Source organism: Bos javanicus, chromosome 19, assembly GCF_032452875.1.
Source record: "Bos javanicus breed banteng chromosome 19, ARS-OSU_banteng_1.0, whole genome shotgun sequence".
NCBI lineage: Eukaryota > Metazoa > Chordata > Mammalia > Artiodactyla > Bovidae > Bos > Bos javanicus.
Genome location: NC_083886.1, coordinates 15476234 through 15491663, shown reverse-complemented (window position 1 = coordinate 15491663; position 15430 = coordinate 15476234). Strand labels below are relative to the sequence as shown.

Below are 15430 nucleotides of genomic sequence, written 5' to 3'. Positions count from 1 at the left end.
GTGAAAAGAGGAACGGGACTGTCAGCCCTACCCAATAACAAACCCTCCGGGGGGTAGGGACACAAATAACAGTCCTCGCTTTTTAGTCAGGGTTCAAGGAGAGGCGGGCGCCGAAACAGTCTCCCAGAGAATTTCTGATACGTTTTCAAAGAGGGAGCCTGTAGTTTCAGAACTCCTTCCCACCTCAGGTTCCGACCCGAAACAGGCATTTCCGGAACTGGCGCGTGGAGGCGGGGGGCTGCCCCGGAAGTGTTTGTCTGTTGTCCTACGTAGGAAAGATGGCGGCGGCGCAAGTCGTGGGTTCCCTGCCAGGCGGGCCGCCGCCAGAGACGCCGGGGGAGCCACCCTTCGAGCAGGGGCGTGGGTTTCGCTGTTTGTCGGCCAGGCTCTGCGCCCTTCGCCCGGATGACAGCAGTTCCGGCCGCACGGAGATCCACCTGCTCTTCGACCAGCTCATCTCCGAGACCTACAGCGAGGGCTGCGGCGTGGCCCCTGAGGTAGGCCCGCTGGCCTGGGCCCCGCCCTTCAGGGAGCTCGGCCTGTGGCCTTTTCCCAGCCTTGCTTCACAATGCTTAGTCGCAGGCTTAGTTTGCCCCCTCCGACCATGGTGCAGTCTCTAGCCTCCTCTTTCCGGAAGACACTGCGGTGCCTGGTAGAGTCGCTTCTTTAAAATTCCGGCTTGCCGACTTGTGCTCTGATAACATCGCAGGTGTCATCTCTGGTGCCGCTTTCCCGTCCCTCCGCTCCCCGCGTCCGGAACTCTGTGTGTATAAAATTCCCTACTACCACGTTCTTCACTTCACCGTGCACAGTTCCAGGGATTTTGGAACCTTGGATGTTATTCAGTTCAGTTCAGTTGCTCAGTCGTATCCGACCACAGTTCAAAAGCATCGATTCTTGGGCGCTCAGCTTTCTTTTCTTCACAGTCCAACTCTCACATCCATACATGACCACTGGAAAAACCATAGTCTTGACTAGACGGACCTTTGTTGGCAAAGTAATGTCTCTGCTTTTCAATACGCTATCTAGGTTGGTCATAACTTTTCTTCCAAGGAGTAAGCGTCTTTTAATTTCATGGCTGCAGTCACCATCTGCAGTGATTTTGGAGCCCCAAAAAGTAAAGTCTGACACTGTTTCCACTGTTTCCCCATCTATTTCCCATGAAGTGATGGGACCAGATGCCATGATCTTAGTTTTCTGAAAATTGAGCTTTAAGCCAACTTTTTCACTCTCCTCTTTCACCTTGATGTTATTAGGTCTATTTTATTGATAAACATACGGACGCTTACAAGGGTCCACTCTAATATTGCTGGCAAAAGGCAGAACTAGAATGAGAACTATGAGTTTTGGCCATTTTCTGTTCCTCCGTGCTAGTTCACCCTCTCTGTCTGTTTAGAAGTACTTTTTGTATATATTATTCACACGCATCAGGCCTTGGATACTACTTACTTACTAAATTCTGTAAACCCAGTCATAAGCTGTCTTCTGGCGCTCACAGGCATCTCAAACTTGACAGTTCTCAAAAATTGGTTCTTTATCTCCATACACCCACTCCATCCCCAATCTGTCACATGCCTCAACGCATACAAACAGAGTGCGCCCAGTCACATAGGACACAGGTGCAGACACTGGTTCTTCACCCTCCTTTACAGATCCTTCCAATCTGGATTCTTCAGAATCTGTCTAGGAAATGTTTCTCAGTTCCATCCCCTCCTCTCTATTTGCATTGCGAATGCCTGAGGCAAGATGACTCTCCTGGACTGTTCACCAGTCTCCTCTAACTTGCTGTCTGCAGCCGTTCTGCATACCATTATTTGCTCTCCTGTGGGAGTGGTCTTTTCTTTAGTGGGAAAGGAATCTCACTAGAAAAGTGAAACTCTGACCTGGGAAGATCTTCGGTGAATATTGGTAACTGGCCAAAGCAAAGTTACAGTATGAGACCACTATAGGGGGCGGAGGGCTTGAAAATAAATATACATTTATAGATGCAAAAAGTTCAAAACAATGTATGGGAGAGTTTACAATGCAGTAATAGTTTGTGTCACCAGGGAGCGGAGTGGAATTAAGGGAGGAATCAGAGACTTTTGCTTTATTTGTATAATTTGTGCCTTTCCAGTCTTCTGTCACTCTTGCTTCTGTGGGTTGCGTGCAGTCATTTGAAACTTGCCGTTCCTCAGGCAGGTACTGGTGTTTGTTCCAGACCTGCCCACTCTATTCCCTTTGCTTGCATTGTCTACGACCTTGACGTCTACAACCTTGACTGGCAGTTGTACTCATCCTTCAGATCATTTTAGGTTCTGTTTAAAAATTGTCTCTACAGGACTTCCCTAATTACTGTTTCCCAGTAGAATTTGCAGTTAATTCTTTCAGCACCCAATTCACTTTAATTATGTGCGAGCAGTATTTCTGTCTCCCTCGCTAGATTGTGAGCTCTTTGAGGTTCAGGAATACGTTCACATTTGGAGCCCAAAGACCTGGCACAAAGCAGGTGCTCAGAGCCTTTTAGTTCAATAAACATCAAGAGATGAATGAGAGGTGTGATTTCCAGATAGTTTCCTTTAAAAAAAAAAAAAAAGATTTTCTAACTGCATTAAATTTATGCAAGTGTGATTTCTGATTTTCCCAGTGGCATTGCAAATTCAGTTTGCTTACCTTTGGTATTTTTAATTTTGGTGTGTGCTATTATATTCTGGAATCCTTTACTAGGTTATTTATTTGTACTGTCTCTACATATGTAGAGACTCTGTGGAGTCCTTGACTGTATAAAAATCATTGATTCTTTTCCTCCTTTTTTAGCACATGCTGTGTTTATGCTTTCATCTTAACTCATTTTGAGTGTGAATGTTCACTTTTAGTTTCTCATTTGGCTGTTGGGGGCGGGTCTTCCCTTGACTAATAGGTGTAGCACCTTTTCATTCTTTTTGTTTGTTTGTTTTTTGTAGGATGTCAGTACTCTTCTTGTCCAAGCGTGCCGACTCGTGCCTCTTAATCAGAATCATCTTGTCAGCAAATTGTCTCAGCTTATCCACCATTTACTTAACACGTTACAGGTAATCCTGTAGGTAACTTTAGAATTCAGATCATGACTTTTGAGAATAAGTAACTATCTTTGAGATACTACATCTGTGTTAGGAATGATAGCCTGGTCTTTTCAAAAGCTTTGCAAATATGAGAAACAATTGCCTTACTAAGAATTATATCAAAACAAATATAACTGACCAAAAAAAGAAAGTTTTCTGCCAGTTTGTCCATCAGAGGGATTCCTGTCTGTTTGTTTCAGGAAACCAATATCATTCAAGCCCCCAGACCTTAGAATTTTTCAGGAAAGATGTATTAATATTTGACTAAACGTATATCTAAGAATAAGTTGAAATATCCCCAACCTCTTTCCTATCAATATTTTTTTCCCTCTCCCAAAGCTACCATTTTTGTCATCTAACCTAAGAAGTTGCTTAGCTGGGGTGGGGCCCTAGATAAAAAGATCCCTGATATCTTTTTAGGAACAGTTCAAAAATTGAGGCTCTTACTGTAAACTACTACATGAGTATTTGAATGTAGTTAGCACAAAACTTATCAACTAAGTAATCTGAGGTGCTTCTGGTTGCAAGAAACAGAAGAGACAACCCAGAATAGCTAAATAATTTTTTTTTTAATTATCTTACATCACACGCTCCAAGGAATGCAGCTTTAAGGGCATTTAATAATTAAGAAGCTTTCTGGCATCTTTCCGTTCTGCCATGCTAAGTGGATGGGTTGTCCTGAGCTAACATCTCTCACACTCATAAGATGCCTAAAATCCAGGAATCCCATGGAAAATAAGTAAATAACACCCAGCGGAAGCAAAAGAACTATTTATTTTCTTTCTCTTTTATTTAAGAATGAGGAAGCTTACCCCCTAGACTCTCCAGCAAATTTTCCCTGATACCAGGCTGGAGAGACCTAGGTGGTATTAGGACCCCTCTGTAGCAGTCTAATCAGGGAATGGAATTACCGTGAATGGCTTAAACCAGGAATTTCAACCTCGACTGCTCATTAGAATCACCTGGAGGACTTCTGCTCCCTAAATGATTAACAGTATGCAGCTCAACCCTTCTATCAGGGTTTCTCATCTTCAGCACTGTTGATATTTTGGATTGGATAAATCTGGGTTATGAGGGATTGTCCTGTGCATTGGAAGATGTTTAGCGGCATCTTGGCCTCTACTCAGCAGATGCCAGTAGCATTCCTCCAGCTGTGACAGTCAAAAGTGTCTACAGGACAGTGCCAGGTGTTCCCTGGGGGACAAAATCGCCACTGATGGAAAACCACTGTCTTAGCAGAATTGGGATTTACCTTCAGGTCTCATGTGGGAAAGGTGGACATCCAAATAAGATCAGCCCTCTGCCAGCAAGGAAAGAGGAGATGAATGCTGCAGGTGGCCAACTGTGTCTGATACTTGTGACTTCCTAAATGAAATAAGACGGTTTTAGAGTTTAGAATTTTTCAGACTAATGTGGTGGCGTCTGAACATTGGCTATCCTTAGCTACGTGTGCTAATAAGCCACTTCAGTCATGTCCGACTCTATGGACTGTGACCCTATGGATTATAGCCTGCCAGGCTCCTCTGTCCGTGGGATTCTCCAGACAAGAATTCTGGAGCAGCTTGCCATTTCCTTCTCCAGGGGATCCTCCCAACCCAGGGATCCAACCTGCGTCTCTTGTATCTCCTGCATTGGCAATTGGTTTCTTTACCACTAGCACCACCTGTTCTTGCCTGGAGAATCCCAGGGACGGGGAGCCTGGTGGGCTGCCGTCTATGGGGTCGCACAGAGTCGGACACGACTGAAGCGACTTAGCAGCACCAGCAGCAGCACCACCTGGGAAGCCTACATTCTTAGCTATATCATCTTTTTAACACTGACAGTTAGTAAAGTTCCTGATCATGCATGGCACCCATAGCCCTGAACAAGTTTCTGGCATTTGAAGACAGTTTATTTCAGTTGTCCATGAATTGATACTTGGATTAGTGTACTTTATCCAATAAAATCATAAACTCCTTAAGGACAGGAATATGCTATTTCTTCCTGTTATATTCCCCACATCATAGCAAAGACATAATAGCTATTTAGCAGGCATATTTAGTCACAGTGTGTTTGTCAAGCATTTACCAGGTATAAAGAAACATAGTTGAAACCAATACAACATTGTAGACATTAAAAAAATAAAATTTAAAAAACTTCTTTTCAGTGGATCAGACTTAACATCTGTGTATTTACAACTGCCACTGTCTGGTTAGTTCAAGAAAAAGTTACAAGGACTTTGCCAGGTTCTATTTGGAGTGGAAGGATTAAAGGGAAAGAAGGGAGCAGACACTGGGGCAAGAAGAAGGTTCTCTCGATCAGATCTTTTTGACAAAAAAATATGGACACACACGTACTCTCTCACACACAGCTTGATTCAGGTGAGCATTCATGTCTGAAAAGGAATATTTTTTTAAAAGTTAGATCATATTTATTTTTCCCTCTCGATAGGTGATTGTTGACGAGCAGAACCTGGATTTTCTGTTGGCATATACTATTTCTGCTATTCAGCAGTGCAGTTCCTGGACGCACATGCAGATTCTCCAAGCTCTGGCAGCCCTGGTTTACTGCAATGGCTCAAAGTGTCAAAAGGTAAACTGTGTTCTGTCTTTGCTTTGAAGGTTGAGAACACAGGCTCTAAACCCGCAGGCATGTGTTGAGATTTCTCTCCTGCCATTACTTAAATGTGTGACCTTGAGTAACCCTTACTCAGTCACTCTGAGCCTTGTTTCCTCATGTGTAAAATAGTTCCTCTGGGGGTGAAGTCTCATTTGTAAAGTGCTTGGGACTTGGTACATATCAGTCGTTATTATCATTACCTTTCATGTATTCAGCCAAGCCAAGACGAGAGAGCTTCAGCAGCAGGCTTGGCTGAGAGTACTGATCCTTACTGATGTTTTTTGGCATATTTTTGTATGCCTATCTGAAGGATTTACCTAGCAACTAGTCTCTTGGTACTTAAATTTCCTTTAGTTGAAAAAAAAAAAGAAATCTGTTTAAAAAATAATATTTTCCTAGCAGCTTTCCTTCGGCCAACATTGGCTGTGATTTTGTTTCAGTACCTTCCAGACTTGCTTGGCAAGAGTGGACTCTTGATGAAGTTGAGCGACTTGGCTCAGTCGGACCCTGAAGTTAGGAGAGCTGCAGTGCATTGTATGGCAAACTTATGTCTCAGGTATGTGGATTCAGTCATTTCCCAAGCTGTGATAAGACAGGGCCTCTCATGGGCCTTTTGTAGGTGGTTCAATCTGTCTGAAGCCAGAGCCAACTTAGAAAAATAATCTTATGTTGCATTTCTCATGCTCTTTGCTAATAAGATCATCTTATGTTGTTTATTTTTAATTTTAACATTGCTTGTAAAGAAAGCTCATAAAGAAGTAAAGGAAAAAATAGACTAGGGCCTTATTTCTAAAATATGGTGAAAGTGATAATATGTGCAGTGTGTTGAGGTTTTGTTTTTCTGTTGGTATAAATTGTAACCGTATTAAATCTTTTAGAAGGATATATTCATACTAATTTAAGCTTTGGTGAGATATATCTGTCATGGCCAATTTATTCAAAGAAAATAGAAGCAATACCAGCTGCCTAGTTCTGGATTCATGCAATAGAAAGTGAGCAACCCAAGCTTGAACGGATGTGTAATATCTTGTTTCCACATTGCCGTATTGTCCAGTGGCTCAGGAGGCAGGTCCAACGGTGTGATTCTAGCTGGACATCTGTATTATTTCCCTCTAAGAACCGAAAAGCAGAATAAAAATGATTTCTCTTTCTGTGTATTTGTTTCCCTACCAACTTCTGTAACGTTTCCCTGAGGAAACCATTCTTCTTCCTGTTCCTTCCAGCCTTGTGCCTGTCCACAGCAGTAGTTAACCAAAATGCATAATCTTATGTGATACAGTTTGATTCAGGATATATCCCAATTCCATTAGTCAATGGTACTGTTACTCTTTTGCAAGCCCTATTTCAAAGGCAACTGCGTTTTGAGTTGCTTTCTCTGTATGTGTTTTAGTGTGCCTGGACAGCCGTACTTGGAGGAGCCCTACCAAAATATCTGCTTCCAAGTTTTCTTGACCACTTTACAGTCTCCAAAATCATCTGACATGGATGACATCACGTTCTGCATGGTGGGTGAGACTACCTCTAATCTTATGACGGTTACCGATGTGTCTAGAAGCAGCAGTGGAATGAAAGCTGCTATTAAGAGTTTAATTTGGTTGCTTGTATTAGTTTTGTCTAGAGATACATGCATAGGGGAATGATTATAACCTAAAAAGACTGAAATCATCTTTCAGATTTAAATCACAAGAAATGTTTTTGTTTGTTTTGTTTTGCCATTGTTTTTTGTTTTGCAATTCTAAGTTCTTAAAAGTACTTTTCCACTCCTGACTTTAAAAGCTGTACAGTTTCAGACTAGTGACTGTCTTTTAGATGGAAGGTAAAGGGGTGGATTTCAACAAAATCTGCAGTATTTTATTTCTTTTTAAAAGAATCTGATGCAAAGATGATAGTTTATTAATGTGATTTAAATTCAGTAACACTTTTCAAAAATTATAGATCAAAGGTGGTGAAAATTTCTTATATAAAGTCTGCTTAGATAAAACTACTGGGAGCAATTTGTTCTCCATGCCCCCAGGTTTTCTTTTTCTGTATTTCTAAAAAATGAGCATATTTTAAATTTTTAAATGGGATCATATTTAGTATGCTGTTTTGCAACTCTCCTTTTTAAAGTTAATACATCTTGAACATCTTCTTAGTACCTCTTGATGTACCTCATGTTTTACAACTGCTACGGCTGGGAGACCTTGGCAAGATCTTGAGCCTATGTGTTCTTCATCTCTGGAATGGGACAGAGGTTATAACTACCTTGTAGAGGTCTTATGAGGTATATATGATCTAAAAGCATTTAAAATGCTTGGGAAAGTGCTTGCTGTTGTTGTTAAGTTTCATATGTAGCAGAGGTTTAGCTTCTTAAATAATCATTGTCATAACTGATGGAAATGAAAGTTTTTTTCAGCATTTCTACTACTTTACACAAGGCTACAGTTCATATCCTTTCCCTGTAGAGAGTTTTTCTTAAGTACAGAATCCTATAAATGAGATTACTGGCCAAAAAGTTAATGCTGATCAGAATTGCTGTCCAGAATCCTGTTCCCACATGCATTCCTTTGCTTTTAAAAGCTGCTGTAAAAAAAAATAAGATAAAAGAGCTCCTGTGGTTACATGATAAAAGAGATTTCCTGTTTCTGATCTCTGCCACCACATTTTTATTCCTATCATATTCTTCCCACTAAACATCTTTTTTTTTTTCTTGCTCACCATTAGTATATGCTGGCTTAGGAACATGTACAAAAAGACCACTCGTACTCAATAAAAGCACTCTATTCTTCAAGAAAATAATTGGTAGTCGATCATCAGCTCTGTCCTCTGGATCTTCATCTTTGTTTTTCTCTCCCCGTCCCACATCTAAAGTTTGTTTTTTTTTAATCGCCTAAAGGTCTTTTTTTTCCATCCTACGAAGTGCTAGAAAGTTGATCCCTGGACAAACAAATTTCATTTACTTTTTAACTTTTTCTCTTTTCTCCCCCTAGTTGTTGCAAAATGCCTTAAAAGGTATACAGTCTCTCCTAAATGGTGGGAAGATGAAACTGACACAGACTGATGAACTGGGAGCTCTTCTAGCTGTGCTGAAGGTAAGGCATTGCCTCTTTAAACCCCAAGTCCTCACTGTGGTTAGTGTCTTTCCTGTGGACACCTCAGGCATAAGGACGGCTTACCTCTTTACTCCAAGGCTAGCTTTAGAATATCATATTTTAAGAGAGAAGAATAAAATGTTCGTTTTCAAACATACTTAAAATTAAGAACCGAAAAGAATAAATCTTGCTTTAGTAGACTTACCAGAATTCTAAAATTTTATCAGGACTAGTTAATGAGGTATGATCTGAGATTATTTTAGTTTGTCTTGAATCTGTGTGGACTTGGAAGAAGAACCAGATATTCTCCTTGCCTTTAGCTCCCATGTAGTAGGCAGGCCAGTCAAGATGTGTATTGTTAGGGGGACTTCCCTGGCAGTAGAGCAGTTAAGACTCCACATTTCCAATGGAGGGGGCCTGAATTCCATTCCTGGCTGGGAAACTAAGATTCCACATGCCGTGAGGTGCTGCCGAAAAAAAAAGAAGAAGACATGTATAATTAGGGGGTCATCCTTTGGCTTCTGAGCCTGCCAGTCAGTGGGAAAGTCAGGTCAGCCTCTCTGAGGATCCAGCTGTCTTCATTTCAACTGGGAAATAGTAAGAACTTTGTGGTGGTCTTAGATCAAAGTCACGTATGGTAACTTTGCTTTATTATGACTAAAATTTTGATTTTTTTCCTGTGCCATCGCCCCTGCTTCCAAATACATAGAGAGCTAGATTTGGATATGGATATGAGAGATGAGTTTTAAAAAATCACAGATAAAATAATTAGGTAAAACTGATTGGATAAAATTTTTAAATTAATAAGCACAAGTAATAAGTAAATAAAATTTTAACTTAAACCTAGCCAAACCAGATCTCTCTGGACTAGATGAGATTAAACTCTTCTTTAAGCCCTAATCCTTCAGGGAATCTGTTTTCTATCCCATTTTAGTTTTCTTTGTAAAGCTTTTAAACATCAGTTTGTTCATCTGTGTGATTCAGAATATGGTGAATAACCTTGTTTTATGATTCATTGTGTGTGTGTGTCTCCTTAATCTTTATTAGAAATCCATGTTCCACGGACTCCCTGGACTAAACATAGAGATGCCCACTGTGTTGTACCCAACTCCGCTTCCTCAGTACGATGGACGGCCGCCCATCCAGCCGCAGCAGTCGGAGTCCAGCACTTCTCGCCCAGCTGTGGTACACTTACGTCTATTTAGATTTAAGCTATGGACTGTTTTCACTTGCTTGCTCCGTGTGTTTTCTATGATTTGCATCACTGCTGTGCCAAGGCTCACCTTGAATTTTATTTCAGCTTAGGATTTTTAGCATAGTAAGTTTAAATTCATCAGATGGCTAAAAATACCAGTTAGAGCATCTTAATACTTGTAAGTGGTTCAGGCAGTATAACAGCTATAAACACGGGCATTCACTTTATACCCATAGCCAGTCATCCTCACCCCTCAAATGCTCTGGACCACAGCTCAGCAGACGTTTTCTCTCAAAGTCTGGTTGCAAAACATTATAGGCCTCTGTTGCCACTGTCAGATTTCTCGGTCTTTCCAGACAGCTGCCATCTCCCTCATGTTTCTGTTGGAGTACCATACAGATACACGGCCTAGGTATTGCACCTAAAAGTATATTACCTGAGAAATGCTTATAATTCGAAATTATTTCACTCATTGACTTACTCATCATTTACTGAGCACCTGTTATATCCCAGACATTGTGCTAGGCATTAGGAACATTGACTCTGGTTTTAGGAATTTGAGGGAAAAGGTGAAGGTGGATGAACAAACAACCATATTGCAGTCTTATGATTTCTTTCATCAGAATATCCACAGCATATTCTAGGGGCACATTCAGGGCAACCAATAGACGAGTAAGGAGTGCTTTTTTAAAAGACACAGTGGCTCACCTGAGCCTCAGGAATGAGTACAGAGAAGGAAGGAGAGTGCTTTTTCCCGAGAGAGCAATGGGTAACAACCATGGGGAGTGTGAATGCATGCAGCCTATTTATTAACCAGTGGGCTAGAGTGTCAGGTGTGCAGAAGGGAAGGTGGGGCAGGTATGTAGCAGAGGCCAAATCATAAGGGTCTTTCAACCCTGTGCTAAGGAGGTTGGGTTTTTATCTTTTAGGTGGTAGAAATGAAGAATCTTAACGTAGGGGAGTGATATGATCAGATTTGCATTTCAGAAAAATCTCAGTGGTAGCAAGTAAAAGGGTAAGAAGTCTGGAGCCACAGTAATTATCCAAGGTAGAGGTGATGAGGTTAGGGACCTTGGGCATGCAGAGGAGGGCACAGATTCCAAAGACCTTTGGATGTCTGAGAGAAGCAAGTAGAAGAAAGGAAGAAATTGGTGTTTACATTGTATTTACAGAGCCCCAGTGGGCTGCCGTCTATGGGGTCGCACAGAGTCGGACACGACTGAAGCGACTTAGCAGCAGCAGCAGTGCCCTAAAACATGGATTGTATGTAATGGAGTCATGTTTCTCCTAGGCATCTAGAGTGGTACTAGCTGTATATCCTGTTTGCGAGAACTGAGAAGACAGTCACCCAGGTCATTTTCTGTGACCTCAATCTCTTGCAGAACCTCTGTTGAAAAGCCTGAATGCTTTCACAGCCGGGCAAGGCAGGTGGCATTAGCTTGTACTTAAACAGATGAGGACGGGCAAGCTCAGCGAGGCTAAATGATTTGCCCCGGCTCACAGCAATAGTGTTTAAACCCAGATGACACGTTTTGCTCTGTCCCATGTATCTCACACCTTGTTTCTTACAGTCCAGAAAGGTGTACGTCAGCACTTAGCGTAGTGCCTGACACAGAGAGTGTTGAGTGAGTGCCGCTTTTTTCTCTTCTCTTCTTCTTTGTCCATACTACATGTTGGGGACATACTAAGTAATTATCAAATGAGAAGTTACCAATAGCTATCATGTACATGTTTTCATTTGCTCCTAAAATCAGAATAAAAAGAAAAAATCAAAAGTAAAAGCGAAGAAAATCCAGCAAGGAGAGGAGGAGGAGGAGGAGTCCAGTGGTGAAAGAGAAGTGGCCCCAGTCGCTGGCGCAGGCAGACTGAACCTGCACAGAGGGGACACTCAGTGCCCCTCCCCCCCGGGTGCTCAGAGTTTGCCGTTAGCTGCAAGTGGAGCGGCAGGAAAAGACCGAGTCTCTTCACCCTTCAGCTCTTCCAGTTGGAAGAGGGTCAGCAGTAGTGAGTCAGACTATTCTGATGCTGAAGGAGGCATGCAGAATAAAGTGAGGTAGTAGTATTTTGTTATATTTTTATGCTTTATATTCTGAATTGAGTGTATAAGCTCATAACCTTAAAGTCTATTGCACATGCTGTAACTTGAAGATTCTCATTTATGTGGGATTTTGCGTTACTCTGCAGTTTGCATTGTTCTCTCCTCTGCCTTTGTCCATGTGGTTCCTCTGCCTGGGTTTATTCTTTCTTTTCCTTGTTTTGCCTCTTGCCTTATTAACCACTACTCATCTTCTATGTGAGCTCAACAGTCACGCTCTGAGAAGCCTTTTCTGACTCCCTATTCCAGTCACTCCCTTATGTGACTCGTCTCTGATTACTGTGCTAAGGTCTCTTTAACTGCCTTTCTTTGCCATAATAAGCTTGTCAAGGGCAGGAGCTTTGTTTCTGGCTGCCAGCCTCAGCACAGTGCCTGGCACATACTTAGGTATTCTCAGTACCTGTCTGTTGGATGAATGGGTACTCTGGAGTATCTCATATTGTATACTAATTTCCTAATATCAAAATGTTGCCCTCTTATTTGCTAGCTAGTAGTTTTTTTTTTTTAACTATCAACCTTATTAACTTGTTTTGTAAACAAATTGCTTTAACATGTTTTGACCACATTTTGAAATAATTTAAAAAATATGTTAGCATCTTTCAGACTTATGTGGAGTGGAATGCTGAATTTCTCACTGTATCATTTGAGTTGCCTGTAAAAAATAGTGTTTCATGCTCATGTTTTTAAAAGCAATTAAAAGACTTTTTTCTTCCTTCTTTTGGTTGTTAAAGGTCTTACCAAGCCAGAGTTCGCCAAGGAGCATTAGCGTGTTTTCTTTCTACTATAAAATCAATAGAAAAAAGAGTTCTCTATGGCTACTGGTCAGCCTTTGTTCCTGATACACCAGAGCTTGGAAGCCCACAGTCTGTGTCCCTGATGACTCTTACGCTAAAAGATCCTTCTCCAAGGGTAAGAACGTTTAAATTCTAAGTGTTACAACTAGGACGACTTCACAAGTCTTTGTTGTTCCCTCTGCCCCATCTGATCGCATCAGAACAAGGCTCTTACTACTACTGACCCAAGTCCTGACTTGAGAAGCACTCGATGGGCAGGGGGATAGGAGGATAGGGCTTACGTGGCTGTCAGGTTGAGGGAGACCACGCTGCGGCCTCCTGCCCCAGGGCTGGCTTGCGGCATGAGCACGCTGCGTTGCTGCTTCAGTGTCCTCTCTGAACTGCACTGAAGCAGCTGTGCGTCCGTTTCTTTTATGATAGTGTTGCCATGGTGTTTACAATAGAAAAAAAATTCAAAATGGCTTAAATACACACTGGAATATCATGATATATAGTGGTTATGAAAGATATGTAAGGCTGGGGAATGTGGATGATGTTTTATGAAAGTATTGATAGAGAATTTTATGATCCCAACGTGGTTTTTTTTCTTCCTACTTTTCTGTATTTTTCAAATCATAGTAATAAATAGTAATACATAGTCTAATGAGAAAAACTTGTTTTTAAAAAAGAAGAAAAAATAACTTGGCAGTCGTGGATAGCTACAGCAAGGTAGCTGTGGCTGATCAGATATTTGCCTCTTCTTGGATATGTTAACTCTTCTCCGGAAGTTAGCTTTTTACCCAAATAAGGAAAGTAGTCTGCTGTTTAGATTCCCCTTAACGATAATGAACATTAAAAAGTCATGCTGAATGGTATCTCATGTCCTCAGGTAACCAACCTACTTTCTCAAAGTAAATAGTTTTAATGAGGTCAATAGTATTATTTCTTTTCTGTTTTTAGAATTTTTCCCTTAAAAGCAAGGAGGAAGGCTAGCAATTCATAATGCATTGGAACTCCCTTTGATCATCTCCTTGATTAGCTGATTACTATATAAGGAAACTTCTAAATGACCCTTCGACATTTTTCGTAGAGTGAAGAAAAATAAACTAGCCTCAATTATGAGCACAAAAAATGTTTTATAGGGTAATTTCAGATACTCTCTATACTAAATAGTTAAACTGGTAAAAATGTTTCCAACTGACTGAATCATAAACAAATGAGAACCTGGGAGGAAAATGGAAAATGATGGTGGCAAATAAATAACTAATGAGGACAGTCTAGTAATTGGAAGGAAAACTGCTATAAAAATTGAAAATATATATATATGTATTTATATTTTTGAAGACCCTCCAGCTGAACAGAACTGCAGTAAATATCTGAGAATATGCAGAAGAAAGTAGGTTGACATAATTTTCATGATATTTATATCTTTTTTATTTTTGAAATGTTTAATGATGTTAAGAAGTGTTTTATTGGTGAGAGAGGCTTTTTAGAAAGACTGCTAGAAAGTTATGTGTGAAAATTAAAAGTACCTAGTTCATGTCACTGGAGTGGAATAGCATTTTGGATTGATCAGAGCTAGGTTTAAAGGTGCAGCCATGTGTAAAAGCTGAGTGGTCGTTTTCTCGGGTGCTTGTTGAGTATGGAGTTGGGGAGCATAGACTGAGGTTTCCCTTAGCCAGGATGAAACGTGACAGGACAGTAGTGTCATAGCTTCTCCTCAAGTGCACACTCATGATGGTTTGGAGGTCATGGCAGCTCTGGTATAAACCTGTGGTGCATTCAGTTGGAAGCACAGTCGTCACTGACATACTGAGAAATTTTTTATGTATAATTTTATTTATTTACTTTGGCTGTACTGGACCTTCTTTGCTTTGTGGACTCTTCTCTAGCTGCGCTGAGTGGGGGCTCTTCTCTAGTTGCGGTGCGCAGGTGGCATCTCTTGTTGCGGAGCATGGGCTCTAGGGTGCAGGCTCGACAATGTGGTGCACAGGCTTAGTTGCTCTGCACAGGGGTGGGGTCATACGGGGCCAGGATGTGGACCAGACTGTGTCCCCTGCATTGGCAGGTGGGTGCTTTACCACTGAGCCACCAGGGAAGCCCCTCACTGACATTCTTTTGTTTTCATCTGTGATAGTTAGAAATGCTTTTTCCCAGTTAGGAAGCAAAGTTAATTGAGCTGAAAACTTTTTATTTTGAATATTAGTTTCTTTTTACGGCTTGGCTTTTAATTTTGTTTGGTTGGCAAGCTCTTAAAATTGTAGATTTTAATTACATTTTATAGAAATGGCAGTTTCTTTAGCATAACATCTACCTTTTTCAGTTAAGACCAGCCAGTGGTCTAATCAGAGGGTTGGCAGACTATGGCCAATGGGCTGAATCTGGCTCACTACCAGATTTTGTATGATCTATGAGTTAAGTGGTTTTTAATGCTTTAATTTTTTTTTAATAAAAAGAATATTTTGTGACATGCAAAAATTATATGAAATTTAGATTTCACTGTCGAAAAGAAAAATTTTATTTGAAAACAGAAACATTTATTTATTTATACAGCATCTGTGCTGCCATAGCAGAGTTGAGTGGTTGCAACAAAGACTCTGTGGTGTGCAAAATCTAGA

General features: G+C 41.0%; 1 protein-coding gene across 1 annotated transcript in view; it reads left to right on the top strand.

Moving 5' to 3' along the window:
* Nucleotides 1–248: 248 nt before the first annotated feature.
* HEATR6 (HEAT repeat containing 6) overlaps nucleotides 249–15430 on the top strand; it is a 32656-nt gene continuing 17474 nt past the window's right edge. Inside the window, exons 1-9 of the mRNA XM_061390326.1 lie at nucleotides 249–497; nucleotides 2943–3050; nucleotides 5511–5651; nucleotides 6119–6234; nucleotides 7069–7183; nucleotides 8648–8749; nucleotides 9797–9934; nucleotides 11699–11997; nucleotides 12771–12948. Of these exons, the coding sequence (XP_061246310.1) occupies nucleotides 279–497; nucleotides 2943–3050; nucleotides 5511–5651; nucleotides 6119–6234; nucleotides 7069–7183; nucleotides 8648–8749; nucleotides 9797–9934; nucleotides 11699–11997; nucleotides 12771–12948 (1416 nt within the window). The 5' untranslated portion in view covers nucleotides 249–278. The remainder of the gene's footprint in view (nucleotides 498–2942; nucleotides 3051–5510; nucleotides 5652–6118; nucleotides 6235–7068; nucleotides 7184–8647; nucleotides 8750–9796; nucleotides 9935–11698; nucleotides 11998–12770; nucleotides 12949–15430) is intronic.